The sequence below is a fragment of the Rhopilema esculentum genome, chromosome 8, assembly GCF_057945365.1.
Source record: "Rhopilema esculentum isolate cy_ngs chromosome 8, ASM5794536v1, whole genome shotgun sequence".
NCBI lineage: Eukaryota > Metazoa > Cnidaria > Scyphozoa > Rhizostomeae > Rhizostomatidae > Rhopilema > Rhopilema esculentum.
In genome coordinates this window covers 6,629,233-6,647,095 of record NC_142822.1, presented here as the reverse complement: position 1 = coordinate 6,647,095, position 17,863 = coordinate 6,629,233, and the positions used below count along the sequence as shown (strand labels likewise).

The following is a 17,863-nucleotide window of genomic DNA, read 5'->3' as shown; positions in this document are numbered from 1 at the left end:
ACTAGGCACTGCCATTGTGAAAATGAATTTTTGAGACAAACTTGTATTCCATTGCTTGAAGCTGTCCGTCATTAGGAGTTGTCCGCTAACGGGGTTTCTTTCGGAACGACAATATTTTGATAATGCATTTGTCACTGGTCGTTTAAAATAATCTAAGCTTAAAGCTATCATTTTGTTATTTGTTTGTAAAGCGCGTGTAAAAGTTTGTTATTTTTGTTACTTTTAAATTTGATAAGACTCTACAAATACCGATATGATCCAGCTAAAGCGTGAAAATGTTTTACCTTAAAGAGGCAAAAATGATACTTAACAATTGATTGGAATTAGGGTGATGTTCTCTACTAAAGCTAGGTTTTCTATAAGAATAGAACACTGGTTGATCAAACAAAGTTAGTTAGGTCTTATATTTTTTAATTGTATTTATGCTTGTATCAAATTTTGATATTTGTCATCCAAAGATTCCTATCCTCAGGTTGTATTTAGAATTTATAAAATATAGTCTGTAAGATGTCATAAATAGTTCCTTCAAGAGCAACTCGCGAATCTTCCGAAATTGGAAAAGGGCGACACAAGCAGGAGCCATTTCCTAAATAACTGTTCTTTGCTCTTCGTAGTCTTGGCTCTGAATTTTGAAACCAAACTTATACAGTAACTTTTTCCTTAGAAAACTTGATTTTTTCACTAGCCAGGTTGCACCCGCGTTGTAATAGATTTAACATTTCTGCACAATTAATGATTTTATTTGTTACTGTTGAAATTCAAAAATTCAAAAGATAGACTTTTATAATGCAAACTATTAACCAATGAAGGAAGGAAGTGTGACAGGGAGAAAAGAACTAAGAAAGGAAGAAACAAAGACACAAACAAAGACAGGAATGAACAAAGGAAAGAAACGAAGGAAGGAAAGAACAAAATGAAGAGCGAATGAATATTCAAAGAAATCGAGAAAGAAGGTCAGACATCATGAAAATGAGTTAAGCATAGAGACAACAGGATAGCATACGTTTACTTCAACTAGTGTAATACATATTCACTCAACTACAATTTTAAAATACAATACTTACAAAGATTACTTCTATTCTTGGTTTTCTAAATAATAAAAGATATAATTATTTTTAGCTCATTCCTGAAAAGTTCATGCTTTTTTCAGTCTGCTCTAACAGTCGCTGCAAATTTGCATCAAACAGTTCACAACGAATTGGCATTTCAAGGGAATAAAATGGGTTTTTCATTGCAAAGTCAGCATATAACTCATACACCTTTCTTAGTAAGGAGTCCATGTTCGCCACCCTTGGCTCAGTAAGCACAATAAACTTTGTACCAGTTGGTGTCTGGTAGCAGTGCAATTTGAATGAGTCTGCTTCAATTGACTCTATACCTGATGACTTTTCAACTGGTGATAACTTACAAGCAATAGCAAACATAGAGTGGAACATACTTGCTAGCATAATTCTTTCATTTGTCGTCAATTTGGATTTTCCAAACTTTAAAGAAACAGGGTAGTTTTCTTCTTTCTTCAAGAAAACTCGAGCATCCTCGCCATTTGCTAAATATTTTCCTAAAGATGAACATTTGCATAACACATCAAAAATGGTCAAAGTTTTACTATAGCAAGAGAAAAAACTATAACAAAATTCTAAATAGACTTTATAAGAAAAACAACAAGATTGCTTTTGGTTGTGAAAAATCTTGTGATCTCTGCAGTGTTGCCAGAATATCATACCGAATTTTATTTTATCAATAGCTAAAGACAGCAATGATTACAATTTTGCAGCTTACCATACCAGTTATACAAACTTGAATGATACCTTTTTAAAGTTTTTGTTGAGAGAATTAATATTATATTGATTTGATTGATTTTTCTGCTGAGCTTCAGTTTAGATATAAAACCAAGGTCATGAGGCATAAATAATTGACCTGTTGTGCATTTCTTGCATAGACCTTTTTTAAGCCTGGTAGAATTTTCAGACCATTTCTTAATGGTAGTTCCCAGCAAAATCATATTCATGCAGATTGTTCCCTTTGGGGTGGATTTACATTTTTCAAGCACTCTTGTCTGAGATGTCATACTAAACAATCTTTTGGTGGTACAAAACTTGAAAAGTTTTAATTAACTCAAATGTTTGCTTTTTTCAAAGCCGATGTCATACTCCTTAGTATGGCTTACCAAGCTCTGGAGTCTTGGACAGCATTAACCACACAAACTGGAAACTTTGTTTCTTGGTAGGCAAGTTCATTTTGAAAATTTGGCCTGAAATAATGCACAAGGCCTGAAAAATTGCACATTCAGAAATTTGTAGTGCTAATAATGGAAATTTATTTTAAATTGGGACTTTGTGCGGCCAATATGCAAAAGTATGCAGATGGTAAATTTGAGTGTGCGGGCAATTTAGTGCAGACGCATGACAAAGTTTCCAGTCTGGAATTTAACCATAACCTTAAACCTAACTTTCAAACCCCAAACCAAAGTGCCTCAATCGCAGCAGAGGTTATGAGGGGATTTCTAAAGTTACTAGCTTTAAAAGAAATACTTTAATGCCTATAACATAACATTTTTGTTTTGGAGATTATGGCGTACGAAGCCATTATAGCTACATTAATCAAAGCAAGGTATCAAAATTTTAGTCGCAATCAAGCGTACAAGCCTGAAGAAAAAGTCCATGCAACCATGCTGGATACCTCTCGTGTAACGTTCATTTGTCCACCCTGGAACCCAGCTTCTTTTTAGCTACTACAGACAGACTGTGTAAAGTAAAGATCCATCAGTCAGCATGTTGCGCTTAGGAGAACGCAAGTTGGCCTCACGTAAAATTTTTAGCTTTTTAGGTAGCTTTATGGCTCGGTTACTTATGGTATCGCTAAAATGAGAATAAGTTTCAAACCTGAAAGGAGCTCTCCATTCACTGCCAGAAGACTATGGCCTACTTTTAAGCCATCCCCTCCTCCGAACGCTATAACCAGTTTTTCGTCGACTTCACGCAGCGTTAGGCCAAGTGGATAACCAAATGTCTTCTCTACTTCGGACTTAGGCTCGTAATGATTGAACTGGTAAATCAAACTGCCCGCTTTATTCACGACGTAAATACTGTATATCGCTGCCATTTCTTTCCTTCCCTGTTTGCTGTAGAAATTGGCCGAGGCAGTGTCCTCCGCAGAAGCAGAACTTCGTACCACAGAATTTCCTATTCTGTGTTCGTACCCATAGAGATTCATATGTTCGGACCATCGAGAAATAGATGGAGTTTCGTTGAGCAAAACAAAATAAACACTCGGTGCTGGGTCCCCTGATCTTCAATATCTACATTAACGACGTTTTGATCTGGTGAAAGATACTGATATAGAATCGTACGAAAGAGACGCTTGCTTTTTATCGCAATGGTTTGAGGGTAGTTACCTAAAAATGAACGAAGAAAAATGTCATCTCCTTTTATTTGGGAAAAAGATACAGAGGTTTCTGTCAACATCCGTGGGTCTGTGATAAAAGAGAGCACCGAGGAGACACTTCTTGGAGTAACCTTAACCTCTGCAAAAACAAGTCAAAAACTAAATTAAATAACAAAATAAACAAGATTGATAAAGATGCACTTCGGATCATATGAGAAGAAACACCTACAATTTTGTTCAATTATTAACTGGAATAAAATCAGTGTCTATTGGCCAGACAAATTTACCGCTGCTTTTGATCAAGACACATAAAACTATCAACAGCTTGAATCCATCATTTATGGGCAATTTTTCTTAGGTACTAGAAAACTAAAACATGAATTCGAGCAAACAGCACCATTTTTTTGCCCAGTGCAAGAACAACAGCATATGGTACAGAGACCAGTTAATTTATTGGCCAAAAAATATGGCAAAAGTTCTTTAAACGAAACAAAAAAACTTAAGAAAACTTCGAGTGCAGCCTTAGATTGTGCAAAATATATATTTTACAGTTAGGCTTTTCATAGATCATTACTTTTTATAAATAATCACTTTTATTGTAAATAGTTGGCCTGAATTAGCTTAATGCTAGATAGACGAAATAAGTTACTGTCAGCTAAAAATAAATTATTCATTATTGTTATATTATTATATTATCCCGCGAAAAAGTGAAATAATGAAAGTGTGATCTTTGGGTTGGGCGTTCTACGTAGCCAGAACCACACTGGCATGCAAACTCATAAATAACGGAAGTTCTTGGGTAGTAGGGAATGCAATCCTTTTGATAAAAGGGCTCTCCTTGCAATGTAAGAAATTACGAGGATTGACAACAAAGAAGCATTTTGTAATGGCCTGCTTAAATGGTTTTCAAATCGAAAGGAAATGTTACTGGTCAATGGAGGTTTCGAATAAACTGAACACTTTGGTGTACCAAACTATATCTTTGCTGAAATTCGTGTGACTCTTTCCGAAAATTTATGTTGAAATAACATTTTCCAGACAGCTGTTATCCAAAACGGTTCCTTGGTTGTTATCTTGATCAACGTAAAGATCTTTAGTTAGCCAGTAGTTATTTATCAAAGCAAACATGTACGAAGCGTCCAAAAGCGCTCTAAACATGTAAAGAATGCTCAAAATACAGAGAAGACAGAGGAAACGCAGATTAGATAGTTTGCACACAGTGTAGAGCAAAGACCTTTAAGCTGCAAATATCAAAGCTTGAGCAATAGTCAACAACTTTAACATATTTTTTTAGAGACTTGCTACATTTTGTTATGTAACGTGACTTCAAAATGTGGAATAGTAAATTCAGCAAATGTTTACAAACAAATGCAATTTTCGATAACAATCAATGTGTAAGAAAACATTTCAAGTCGCTAGAAAACTCTCCATACGCTTTTCGTAATACTCTGTTCTCGACCAAATGTTGGATTATGCTGATTTATGCAAATTTATGTAAAAAGTAATGTTCAGCATGATTTTATGATTTTCATCAATAAATCTCTATTTGGAATGTCGTTTACTATTAGCAAAATACAAAACAAGTCATTGGAATTATACTTCAATTGCTACCAACCTACCTTTTAAATAGCTCTTGGCCAATTAGGCAATCATGAGAAGTTTAGTTGCCTAAATCTACCATTTATTCGCAAAAATTCTCTCCAATAATAAATGTCCATAAGACTTGAGATGCTTCCAATTCAAAGACATAATATAATTTTTATATGCATTTTTGCATAAAAAAGCAACAAAGCTTAACAAAGTTAACTTTTTACAGCAACACCTTCTTATAGCAGAAACTTTCCTACAACGGACAAATAATCTTTTCCAACAGATGCAACTGATATTTCAGCTTTTAACTTAAATTTTTGATTTTTCCAAATTTCAAAGCTTGTAACGCCCGAACTAGCCAATGAATTTTCTATTTGATTTACTGATCCAGTTCAAAGGCTGAAAGCCACAAGCAGAAGAGTCGCCATGAAAAATACAAAGAAGTTATATTCAAATATTATATTATTTCCAATCAATAACTTTTACAACTTTTCACGTTTAAAGAAGATCTTTTATCGAATACTGAGGAAATTTCTGCAATTATACAATACCCAGAATTGCAAAAATGTCGCTTCTCATTGTATTATTGTATCAGAATAATACTGTCATCCTAATTAGCTTGAGATGAGAATCAAACTGAAAATACCTTATGAAGATAACTCTGTGAAAACGTTTCGTACAGCTCTTCCAGAAGATTTGGTAAAAACATGCTTATTCCAGTAGAGTGTTCATTAAAGAAATCGTTTGCTAACTATCATCATGACCAAATTTTTAATGTTTTACTCCACGAAGAGCTTACAAGAGACGCCGATGTTGGATGAAACATTTCAATCTTCTCGAAAATACAATAATTATTTTTTCAAACTCACAAAAGTTTCATAAACCATTTTGTTACAAATAACTTAACAGTTAAAAATGACTTAAGGTTAAATTCAAACATTTTATCTAAAAAAGCCTATGTGGCAAATACACCGAAGCAAAAATCAAACTAGAATGCAAAACAATGGATAAGTTGCATGTCTAAGAAAAGCAGGTTTACTGTGCCTGGAAATTACAGTTTTATTTTTTAAAGCAGATACGCTTCTTTACTACTAGTTTAGCAAAGTCTGAAACAATTGTTTTGAAGGTATAGACCAAGACATTTTAAAGATGGAGAGATATAGAATTTTCTACCTAGGTTTTTTTGTAGCCCTAACCATTACGGATGGTCATGTTCTCTGAAACAAGAGGCCCTAAGATGTAAGATTATTATAATGAAAAGAAGCTAAAGTTGTCTATTCCGCTTAAAAAAACATGCTCCCTAGGAAAATATTATAAAATCTTCTCAGGGCCTGTTTTAACATACTGACTTCCATTGTTTCAAATAATAGGCTATTGTACCCTTCTTTATATAAACAATGATTTGCCCCCACAGCAAATTTTTCTTTTGAAAAGGTTATGTGATATCGTGATATTCTGCTTTTAATTCTCTCCCATTATTGCATTTTGACAATGGAGATAGATCATCTAGTTTGTTTTTAGCTCTTGGTGTATACGACTACGGTATTTGATAACATACTTAGAAGCCAGCTGGTTTTCCTCCTTTTCTGTAATCTGAAACTGCTGCAAGCTTACCATCGGAATCTCGGACAATAGCTTGAACCACACCCATAATGGCATGCATTTGTCCTAAAATAGGAATCCATTTGTTGATAATATATCGGTTATATATCACGTGTTTACATACAGTTTTCAAGGCTTAATGCGAGAAGCTGATTGTTCAAACTTTGCATAAGTTTACCACTTTCATTTAAAAGTGCCTGATGGTAATTTATTTGTCATTTGCTATGGTATAAATCCATAACGGTGAAAGGATTGATTAAAAATCATCTAACAGTCTTAAGTTTCATAAAACCCTTGACAAAAATCAATACAAAACAATAATTTCCCAATATTACTTTTCAGCATATGTGTTTTAGGTTGGTTTTCAAAATAACATTATCACAGGCTTATGTTGTAGTACAATATGGAGATGTAAACTTTACAGGCAAACACTTGAAATAATTTACACCCAGGTCTATAAGGAATTGAAACTCAAGCTATGAATAAGGCGCAACATTAAAAGTCGCAGAAACAGCTGTAGCAACTAACGAACTTGCAATTGTACTCATTGCAGAATAATGTACAACTATGTGCATTTTTTACGTATTTTTCAAGCAAGCAGTATTATATCATATCAAAGAATTACCTGATACGTCGTATGTGCTGTTAGTTACTGAAACGTGATGAAAAGCTTTTAGCTTCGGAACAAGCTCATCTGGGAAAGTCGGCTCGTAGACTATTGTTGGTGGAAAGAGCTGACAATGAAGGCGAGGTCTGCTTACAGCTACTTTCAAGTTGTCTCCGAAAAACAGCCAATTTGCCATAGTCTAGAGAAAAAAATCATTGTTGAAATACTTCCATCCTAGAGAACCTGACATCTTAACTTACACAGAAATAAAGAAAAAGTCATATTCTCACTTTTTGAAGAACATGTTGAGTCAAAGTAATAGTCTTACCATCGAAAGGCATGATGGGATGAAGAAGCCCCCTGCTGCGCCAAATACAGCCTGAACATTTCGGTCCTTATCGATGAAAATTGTTGGTGAAGACTTCGACATTGGTCGTTTTCCTGGGTTTTTTTCATCTCTTGTTAAATTGTAGATTGAGGGCCAGAATTCTGAAAAATCGGCTAGTTCGTTGTTGTAGATAAATCCTAGTTCACGTGAAACCAATTTTGAGCCAAAGCTAGGAAGAAAGAATCAGAATAGAATAGTGTAAGAATATAGGACAAATCGCCTCGTATACTTCTGGTATTATTCAAATTATTTCTAGATGACAAACTGCTGGTGTTAGTTATTATGAGAAATAGTTAAACAAAACAGAAGCAAAACTACCTTGGGTAAGAACTTAAAAATCACGGGAAGATATAGACTAGGGATTGATTATACTACGATGGATGTTAGAGAGATTTAGTATATAAGAAGCTGACAAAATTTATCCACCTAATTGGATCTATAAAATGCTTTATTCCATCTCACTGATATCAGTAAGAAGCAAGCTAACATTGACAGTGATTAGAAATTTGGATACCATCACATCAGCACAGAATTTGTTGACTTGCGTTTTAGCCAGTGTAAAAATCTTATATCTCTGAAACACCTTAGCTTCTGTTTCTTTACAAATAATATTCTACTTTGACTTACTAAGCATTGATTGACGTTGTCATAGAAGCAGCATCGCCATCTGTTCCAACAACAGACATGTGTGATGTTCCATTTGTGTCTTCGTACTTAATTTCACTGTATGGCCCATAATAATCAACGGTATGAGATTTATCATCAATTCTTTTTCGCATATTCTCAGCCACTTCTGGGCTCATCATGTATTTGACGACCTGTAAAGAGTCAAACAGTCACTAGAACAGGATTGAGAGCAGCCCATCGTTGTATTAACTTTTCTTAACCTTTTCTTAAAAGAAAGATCACAGAGAGACCAAAGTTTATAATTTTCTATAAATTTCTATCAATCACTTCCAGAAAAAATATACGTAACACAGAAGTTGTGAACTTTTTCGAGTAAAAAGGTAAAAAAACATTTCAAAAGCTATTTCTTTATTCTCTATACGTGAGCTGTGGAGCTCAGAAAAGTCGATCTGAAAACTTCGGCTGAGAAAAAATGGAATTCACTTAGCAAAAGATACTGCTGTTTACCTTCAGAAAAAGTTTGTTTTGAATTATAAGAATCTTGAAGACAAATAGCATTTAAAAGGGATTTTTTTTCAAATACCTTTTCAGTGTTGTTGTTGAAGCCTGGGTCAGTCAAAAAAGTAAATGGTGCATAAGCGAATTTTAAGGCTTCGACGATCCTGTGATAAGTGAGTGGAGCCCGTTCATTTGTGTTCATGTCTTCAGCATTCCAGTTGAACCCTAGTAATGAATCGAATTGAGAGTTGAGTGAAAGCTATTGTTGCATAAAGGTATGTCACGAGAGGGCAAGGATCAGAGTTGCTCACTTAAAGCCCATAAAGATTCTTATTAAAATTTCATTTAAAGTTTATTTCAAAAGCTTTTATTTTTGCTTTTTTTTCAACAAAGACTGATAGTTAGAATGCAAAAACATGTGCATGACTTATCTAGAAAGCCATACATCCTAACTGTTCAACGATTCCAAAACTTTCAACAGCCAAGTGAGAAACAAAAAGCGAAGAACTTAGCTGCTAAATGTGCCCCTCATGCAAGTAATCCTAGAGGTTTAATTATAAATTTGTTTGCCAAAAGCAGAGCCAACAGATAAGGGGGGGGGGCTAGGGACCTTGAAACTAAAATGTTTTAATAGTAGCAACGTTTGCCCCTTCTATTGGTTTAAACAATGAATCATAAGTCACTTTTTGCCTTCTTCGTTGTTTTTGACCATTCCTACACCCCAGATCCAAAAGTGTCTGTCTCGATGTGGGCGTGTACATAAAAATAATTGACTTAGCTTTTATAATGTTAATTGATCTCAACTTCTCTAAATCGAAATAAAAGGCTATTTGATTTGCAACAATATATTATGAGTAATTTTCTAGCTATATTTATCACACCTTCATATCATTGTGATAATATTACAAAAAAACAATCATCTCAAAAAAGGCTACACAAAATTTTAGCCTTGATATTGCACACACTCTGCCAAATATTTGAAATAAATGACAAGAAAGAAAATAACTTTAATACCTTCCATGATTTTCAGAGCCAGTGAAATAAGAGCGCCACTTCCTGGTGGTGGGTTAGACAACATGGTTAGTCCTTTAATTTCTGCTTCCAATGGCCTTCGAACAATTGCCTTGTATTCTGCAAGATCCTTTAGACTAAGAGTGCCACCAGCTTCGCGAATGTCTTTGACAATTTGCTGAGCGATTGCACCTCTGAAAGTAAATTTAGCGAATGTAGACAAAGCAGACAAAGACTAGAAAAACATAGACTAAATTGAACTTAGAGAAGATTTTCTGCTATCATCGCGTCGCAAATTTGAAGAACAAGTTTAGAATTTTTAATTTTCTTAAACGTTGACTTCTTTGGAATTGTTCATATGCACAGGGCATGTTCTCTCCTTAAGAGGTTTATCAATAGCAAAGTGATGTAAGAGGGTTGCTGTTACTGGGGAGAGCATGTATTTCAAGGTAATGATAAACGTAACACAAAATACAACTTGACGCTCAGTAACGAAAAAATGACTAAGTCTGGCAAGCGTTTATAAATTGTACTACGTCAATTCGCTATCCAAAATATCGAAAAAGAAGCCTGTTTTGAATGAAATGTGTTTTTGTTTCTTCTTTTCAATTACATCACCAGGTGACGACAAGACGTGAAACGTTCAAACATAGCAAAAGTAATGATTTGTGGCAGTAAAATTAAGAACCTGTATTAGAAATCAGAAAACGAGGCTTACTTGTAGAAGAGGTCAGCTCCTTGTTCAGCCAATCTTTCATATGTGTTTGCAAGTTTTGGCCTACGTAGAACATCACCCTCTCGCAATAGAAAACCATTTGGCTTGAAAAGTTCCCTGTAACAAAATAGGTTTTCAATCTAAAAGTGCAATTAGAGAATTTAACAATAAAGTCTTCTGTGGGATAGGCTTTGATGAGCAAAAAGCAACCATCATGAATGCAAAGATTTTACGAGGAATTCAAAGGGCAAATCACTCTATTGAAATCTCCGATAGCAGAAAAACTCTGTTTGGTGGAAATCCTAGTGTATTATCCAAAACTCCTTTTGTGTAGGTGAAAATATCGTACACTGTTTGCAAGATTGAATTGCCTCTCGGAGGAATGATTCTGGTAACAACATCAAAAAGTCTCAAAATTGCGCTTTGGTTTGATTTGTAGAACATGACTCTTCTAAATTCAGACTCTGTGCTTCTCTGCGCTGCCAAAATCAAAGATTAGGTAGCTATGGGGGCAAAAGCCATCATTCCTTGATAAATAGTGTAGGTGTCAATTGGGAAAAAATAGGGTTGCTTGCTACCTCAATCCAAGATTAGAGTCGATGAAATCATTCTTCTTTTCAATTGCTTTTGCAAGGGCCGGGTGAATGCGGAATCCATATCTTGCCAATTTAATGGCAGGTTGGAAGAGATCCTTCCACGGCAGTCGCCCAAATCTCTGATGAGCCTCCCAAAGGCCTTTCAGGACACCAGGAACCAAGATTGTCTCTCCTTGTGTCTTGTCTGTTGATAATCAAATTATCGAATTAGAATTTACTCAATAGCTGAATAGAAATTTCAGTTTTGTAATCTTTGGTTAATCTTGGTTTTAGAATGCTATTAAAAATTAGTAAACAATTTCAGTGCTTGCAATCAATGTTTTGAGAAACAAGAGGTGCCATACTGATGTTCAGCTGAATAAAGTCTGGATACCTTAATCTCATGATAATCGCAAGAAAATATCATTATTTCAAATAAAGCATACTTTTTTCATCGTTGAATCCCAGTGGTAGTGTCTCTCTGAAGTCAATAATTGCTTTGATATCTAGAAAGATATGATGTTATGAGGAATTTTCATGTAACATTTGAAACATTTTGGATTTGAAAGTAAGAACCCTATACTAAGAAAGGGAAACGCATACGAATCTGATAAAAAATTTAACATAGATTTCCGTCTGCCTTTATACTGTAAATTCACTAAGCAGTTCTGTCAATTTTTCCTGACTTGAACTAATTTTTTTAGACATTTGCCTTATGTCGGCACTTCCTACCCTTTTGCTTCGCCCACTGTTGTTAAAGAGCTCTTAAGTGATGACGTCACAAAAGTCTCATTTTTGAAATTTTGAATTTAGATCGCATCGCTTGACATAGCATCATAAAATACAGCTAGATGTGCTAAATCAGGTACATATGTTGCAGTTTAGCTAAGATAAGGTCCCATTATGACAGGTTGTTATCCCATCAAATCACTGTAATTTGGTATTTGTCATAACTTTATCGGCCAAGCCGAAATAGCAGTAATCGCTTGGCGAACTTTCACTGAATACATCTCACCCAGTATTGAACTTATTCAAACGAGCTTTCAGCTTTAGATGAATTTCATAGCGTTCTTTATTACGCCACACTAAGAAAACTATTGGCATACAAAGTAGCTTTCTTTTTATCAAATTCAAATGGTAGAGCAGACTTACTGCCATATGTAAAAGAATGTAGGAATGATAAAATAAGGACATTTCTTTCACGTTAAAAGGGACCTAAACACCAGTTTTCCATATTGCTAACGACCCTTTTCTTCAAGGCTAGATGCCGTTGTTTTCAAAGGATTACACTATTTAAGCATTCTTGTTCTCACTTACCGGAGATTGTTTAGATGTTAGTGAATTGAAACCAAAATACGAAAGAGTTTTTTGTAAACAAGCCTGATTGAATCTAAGGGGTGTAACAGGTTGAAAGAATGAAACTGAATTCTGCAGTTAGGATAACAAAGCATTTATGCTTTACATGCTTCAGTATTTTCAATGTGTTCTTTTATTCTCCACCGTATAAGTACGTACTTAAAAACGTCTTCGAAAGAATTTGGAGAAAATCTTCAAAATTATGCAAGCATGTTTGAAATACCAGTTGCTTCAAAACGTGGAATTAGTAAAGATCAACTAAATTTGATCCCAAGAAAGTTATAAAAATATTTTTTACTTCTGTTTTATGAAGTTCATGAATAGCCCTTTATTCTCTGCTCAAGACAAAATCTCCAATCATTGTTTCGACATGGGAATTCATTCGTCATCAATGTTGTTATTCCAACAGATGAGGATTCAACAGCAACATCATCATCATCATCATCATCATCATCATCATCATCATCATCATCAACAACAACAACAACAAAATAGCAACAACAACAACAACAACGAAAACGATTACAACATTCTGAAAATTGAGCGAAGCAAACTTGCTAACAATGCTTGGTATGGTATTGCAATGAAAACCTTCAAATTTAACACTATCAAGGAAGTGTCCTTAAACACTACATTGAGCTGATTGAAGCTGCTGATAACTTACCATCCTTTGGCGTTTTGCCCTTCATATAAACATTCATAAAGCCACCGCCTCCAAGGCCCGTGGAATGTAAATTGCAAACTTCTACACAATGATGCACAGCAATGATCGAGTCAACGGCATTTCCACCCCTCTTTAGAATATCTTTTCCAATTATTGAACAATTGTAATGGTCTGCGGCTACGGCTGCGTGCTTGAATTTGTTAGGCTGCGCTTCTTTGACATTCCAGCGATTCACATTTTCTCGTGCTTTAGCCTGTTTGTTTTCTTTAGAAAATACAAGATAAGATTCCAATAAATAAATTTCCTCTGAAAATATGTTTGAAGAAGATATTCCGAAAACTGAACATCATTTTTGATCAAATTGTAGAGTTCATTTAAAAGAATAATCGAAAAGGCTTTTTTCAAAGACTTTAATTTCAAAATTTTAAACGATCATTCTGCCTCCCATACTATTTTGACATGCATCGGGAAACGAATTTTTGTTTAACTTTTGGATATTATTCGACCGTTTTAATACTCTGTTGAAAGAAAAGCATTTTCAATACTATATGTTGTGTTCCACTATTTCTTGACGTCTTGTTGGGTTTAAATTTCTCTGGCCAAAGAGAGAATTATTGGACGGTCGCCATGGAAAAAAGAGCACAAAATTGATTTATCTGTGAGAAAAAATTCTTAAAAGTTTTGAAGAAATATATTTGACAAGAGCTGCTGACTAAAAGTTTCATGGTTAAAAGCAACTAGAGACTGAAAATTAGTATTTTTTGGCACCTATAATCTCAAAATTACAAACAGTGCCTGTGATAAGGCACTTGCTACCTTACGTTAAAATTTCACATAATTTCAGCTGCATTCTTCTCTCCTCCTTGCAACAATACTGACTAGTCATAGCTCCAAAGCTTATGTGGTCAGGGGCGGCACCAGCCACCAGGCTCTATGGGAGGGGAATGACGAGACAAACAATTTAGGCCATGCCCTTTTTAATGTCATTAAACGCCCTTTTACAAACAGGGGACCCCCATAACTAATTTTTAGTCACTTAAAAGTAGTTTCAAAATCGTAGGAGTATATCGCAAAAATACGTTATCAAAAAATGTCTGTCTTCCAACAGTTTCTCGTATAATTTAGACGAAATACAACACTGATCCTGCCGAGAACTGGGGTGGGGGCATATCCCCCGTGGCGTCGCTATTGTATGTGATACTAAGTGTGGCACTGTTGAAAACGTTATAGGCTTTTCAGTCATCATTGATTGAGAGAAGGGGGTATAATTTTTGTATTCTACAGCCAAGAACTGGTAATTTTTAAACTTAATTTGACTTCAGTGTGTTCGGGGGAGTTTTGGCAGAAATTGCAGATGCCGATTTTGGCCATTAATCTCCTTTTGCCTATACTTTTTATAGAATATATTTTTTCATCTAGAAAAGTCTTAGAAGAAAATAATAGATTTTTCTTTCCTTCAATATGACTTTTCTTCTTTAAGATACAGAAATTAGAATCTTGTGCGTCACACACCTTACACCAAAAAATGAACATATTTATTTAGGTGAAGTTATTTTTACTGTCAATAGAGTTACACTTTTCAAGTAATGTTATAGTTGTATATTCTATACATGGTTGTGTACAATTGCAATCTGTTTTACTTATAAAATTTTCGGAATAAAGGCACGGCCATTACAATATCATAAGAGAATTTGCGTGGCTAGGGGACAAAGGGGTGAACTTGTGTGCCTGGGAGAAGCAAAAAAATTCAGAGGTAAAAGGAAGACAAATAACTTCGCTTATTTGAAGATTGTGTTTAAAAAGGTAATAAGCTCAAGCAAGGGCCTAGTCAGAGACTGCTCGTTTTAGCTCACTCTAATAAATGGGCCTTGTTTTTTCTTAATTTTAGGTACTTTTGAGCAGCGATTGCGTATACATGATATTAACACTAGGACCACGATTAACTAAATTAGCTGGAAAAATCGCAGTATCTCAACTTCTTTCCTTCAAAGGAGCTGCCATTCGATGCTTATGCAAGGAAAGTTGATACGGACAAACATTGTATTTTGGCCTACTTTAGAAGGTATTACTTATAAGTCTAAAATTCCTTTCCGAATGCTTGTCCTATTATATATGGTATATTGTCTAATTGATACGACTGAGTTGTGTACGAAATGATAGTGCTTTGATTAACGTTAACTGTACAAAACAGATGTTCACTTACATGAAGTAATATGATTAGCCGTTGCTGACACGTGAGAGGCAGAGGGGCATCGATGCAATGCAAAAAGGGCGCCATTGTCAGTATTTGCTGCGTTAAAATAATTGTTTGGTGAAGGTGGGTGCCGTAACTTTCCCGTGCCCCTCTGTCCTTTCATGCGAGAAGCAAGGGCCTAAATAATCCTAAAATCCAACTTCCACAGTACGATAAAGTGTCAGCCTTCGTAAATCATTTCCATAAAAGTGTTTTGATTTTCAATTTTATTTTAAAAGTTAATGACAGTTCCCTGCTTTTTCTTGCGATGTATCTTTGCTTTCTTTTTCGAAGTTAATTTCTGTCCTGTTGGTATGTGACCCTTGCAGCATGGAGGAGGACATGGCGGGCACGGCGCCGGCGGTGGTGGACAAGGCGGTGGGCATGGAGGAGGAGGTGGTGGTGGTGGGGGTGGCGGTGGTGGCGGTGGTGGCGGTGGACAGCATGGTGGTGGTGGGGGACATGGTGGGGGACATGGTGGTGGACAATGACAAATTATTGGCGGTGGAGGTGGTGGTGGACAGGGGCATGGACAAGGAGCAGGGCATGGTACAGGACATGGACAAACAATGATTTTTGGGGGTGGACATTTTGGACCACATGGAGTCGCAGTGGTTCCTTTTCCGCCTGGAGGAGTGACTGGTGCTGGAGTGGTCTGTGGAGCGCCCTTTTGCTCAGCAGCCACTTTTGTGTTTGTGTTTGCATGCACAAATGTCTTAACTTTTGAGGCAGCATTTGCACCAGAGCGTGCATTGGAAGATGTGGATATTTTAGTGCCTACTTTAGTTGCAGTATGGCTCGTTGATTCTGAGCCAGAATCGGACTGGGTCGCCGAATCTGACTGTGTCGATGCATCAGTCGATGCCCCTGTGCCTGCTCCGGTACCAGCTCCGGTGCCAGCCCCGACAGACTGTCGCTTACCGTGCTTTATTTCCTTTTCTTTCCTCTCAGGCTTGGCGCTTGAGCTGCACAGAAAGAAACGTCTAATTAATTAAAAACGCAAAAAGCCAAGAATATATTCTAGGCTTGAAAACGACGAACTTCAAAGTTACGTTATCTGATGCAAATTTAATGCTTTTAATGACAGAAAAGGCACGTGGGCCATGTCTCCCCTTTTTTGAAAATCAAAGAATCAGAGAATCAAATTCGGGCTTTCATTTTAAGATCTCTAAGATTCATAGAGATAGTGAATTCTAAGAACTACTGTATTTTAAATTGTAAATCGTATTAACAGTTTGAATTTAAGAAGCTATGTTAGCATAACTCAAGTTTAGCGAGTGGTGGCTTAAAGCCACTGAAAGGAAAAAGAGGAAATTTTTGGTACCGGCTCTAATGATCTTATGATGTCTATTTTGATATTCAGATTTTGAAATTACCCTTGAAAATCGAGAAAGTTTAGAAGCAATTTTTAAATTGCAGTGGCTTCATCCAAGTTTATATAGCCTGTATGTCCTTTATGATGATAATTACAAGACTATTAAAAGCTCGAAGTAAAGTCATGTTCCGTGTGACGGAGTTTCATGAGCCAAAGCAGCAATCCCTAGTAAGATCAGTTGACATCTTTTGTGGCATTTCCAAGTCGGGGGCAGCAAAAACTGAATATCAATTTACTTTAGGAAAAAATGCAAATTGCAAAATGATGGCATACAGCATTTCTTTATTATGTAGCTAGAGATGTTGGGTTGACTTTACACAATTCTTTTTGAAAGTACATTCCAAATGTTGGGGAAATTTTTGAAACATTTAGAAAAACTTGTGATATCTTTAAAATTTGACTAAGAGGAAAAAGGAATTCAATTTTAATCAGTGACGTCTAAATGAAGTCACGAAATTTGTGAATGTTTAAAAAAGTCCCAATTTTAAAAAGTTCTTAAAATAATGAATAATATAAATCAATGCCCATTCTTTGAAAAACCAGCCTTAGTTTACTAATAAAAACATTATTATCGTAGTTAGACAGATGTTTGAAATAAACATAGCCAATTGTGTCAATGAAGACCAAAGATCACATAAACCTGATCACTTGAAAGCCTTTAACATCAACGCAAATGAAGAAGAAATAAGATAACGAAGTTTCTTACCTTTTTGCATGCTTTCCTTTCGGCTTTGCAGTTGCTTGTAGACAGATAGCGGCAATAAAAAGTAAAGCTAATAGAAAGAAAATTGGCCTAGCCATCCTGTAGCCAGGTTTTTGTAGCCTACAAGATGTTTTACTCAGTAAATTGTCACTGTTGTTTAAGCTTGATTTTCGCCTTTTCCTGCGAAACAAAAGCGCATTATCTTCTGATTAAATAGGCCCAGTGATTGCTCAAAAACAAGTTATTGAAAGTCGTCAAATTTTTAACATTCAATTTGAATTACATGACGTAAGCTTTGATCTCAGTGCCTGCAAATACGGGTGGTTGTTCGATATTCACAAACCCTCGCACACATGGTTTGGTACAACACCTGTTAGAAAGCAACCAAGCGTGCTGATGGAATGTTATTCTGCTTTCAAAAACTACGCTTTCCTACTTTAAAACAAAGGTTTCCTAATATTCGAGTGCTAAAGCCCTGGTCAAAGGATCCAACATTTCACCCAACATTTCGCCCAACATTTCGCCCAACATGGTG

The 17,863-nt window shown here is 35.7% G+C and overlaps 2 protein-coding genes across 2 annotated transcripts; both read right to left on the bottom strand.

Annotated features, from left to right (window-relative positions):
- Positions 1–1,004: 1,004 nt before the first annotated feature.
- LOC135694741 (trafficking protein particle complex subunit 4) lies at positions 1,005–3,156 on the bottom strand. The gene is made up of 2 exons (XM_065213600.2): positions 2,883–3,156; positions 1,005–1,558 (listed from the first exon to the last, which is right to left on the bottom strand). The coding sequence occupies exons 1-2, from the start codon at positions 3,100–3,102 to the stop codon at positions 1,116–1,118; spliced, it is 663 nt and encodes a 220-aa protein (XP_065069672.2). The 5' UTR covers positions 3,103–3,156; the 3' UTR covers positions 1,005–1,115.
- A 2,262-nt stretch (positions 3,157–5,418) lies between these two features.
- On the bottom strand, positions 5,419–17,602 carry LOC135694738 (glutathione hydrolase 1 proenzyme). The gene is made up of 12 exons (XM_089109795.1): positions 17,332–17,602; positions 15,494–16,215; positions 13,018–13,281; positions 11,444–11,503; positions 11,001–11,202; positions 10,426–10,539; positions 9,711–9,901; positions 8,782–8,921; positions 8,199–8,389; positions 7,512–7,740; positions 7,202–7,382; positions 5,419–6,642 (listed from the first exon to the last, which is right to left on the bottom strand). The coding sequence occupies exons 1-12, from the start codon at positions 17,424–17,426 to the stop codon at positions 6,533–6,535; spliced, it is 2,499 nt and encodes an 832-aa protein (XP_088965921.1). The 5' UTR covers positions 17,427–17,602; the 3' UTR covers positions 5,419–6,532.
- Positions 17,603–17,863: the final 261 nt, after the last annotated feature.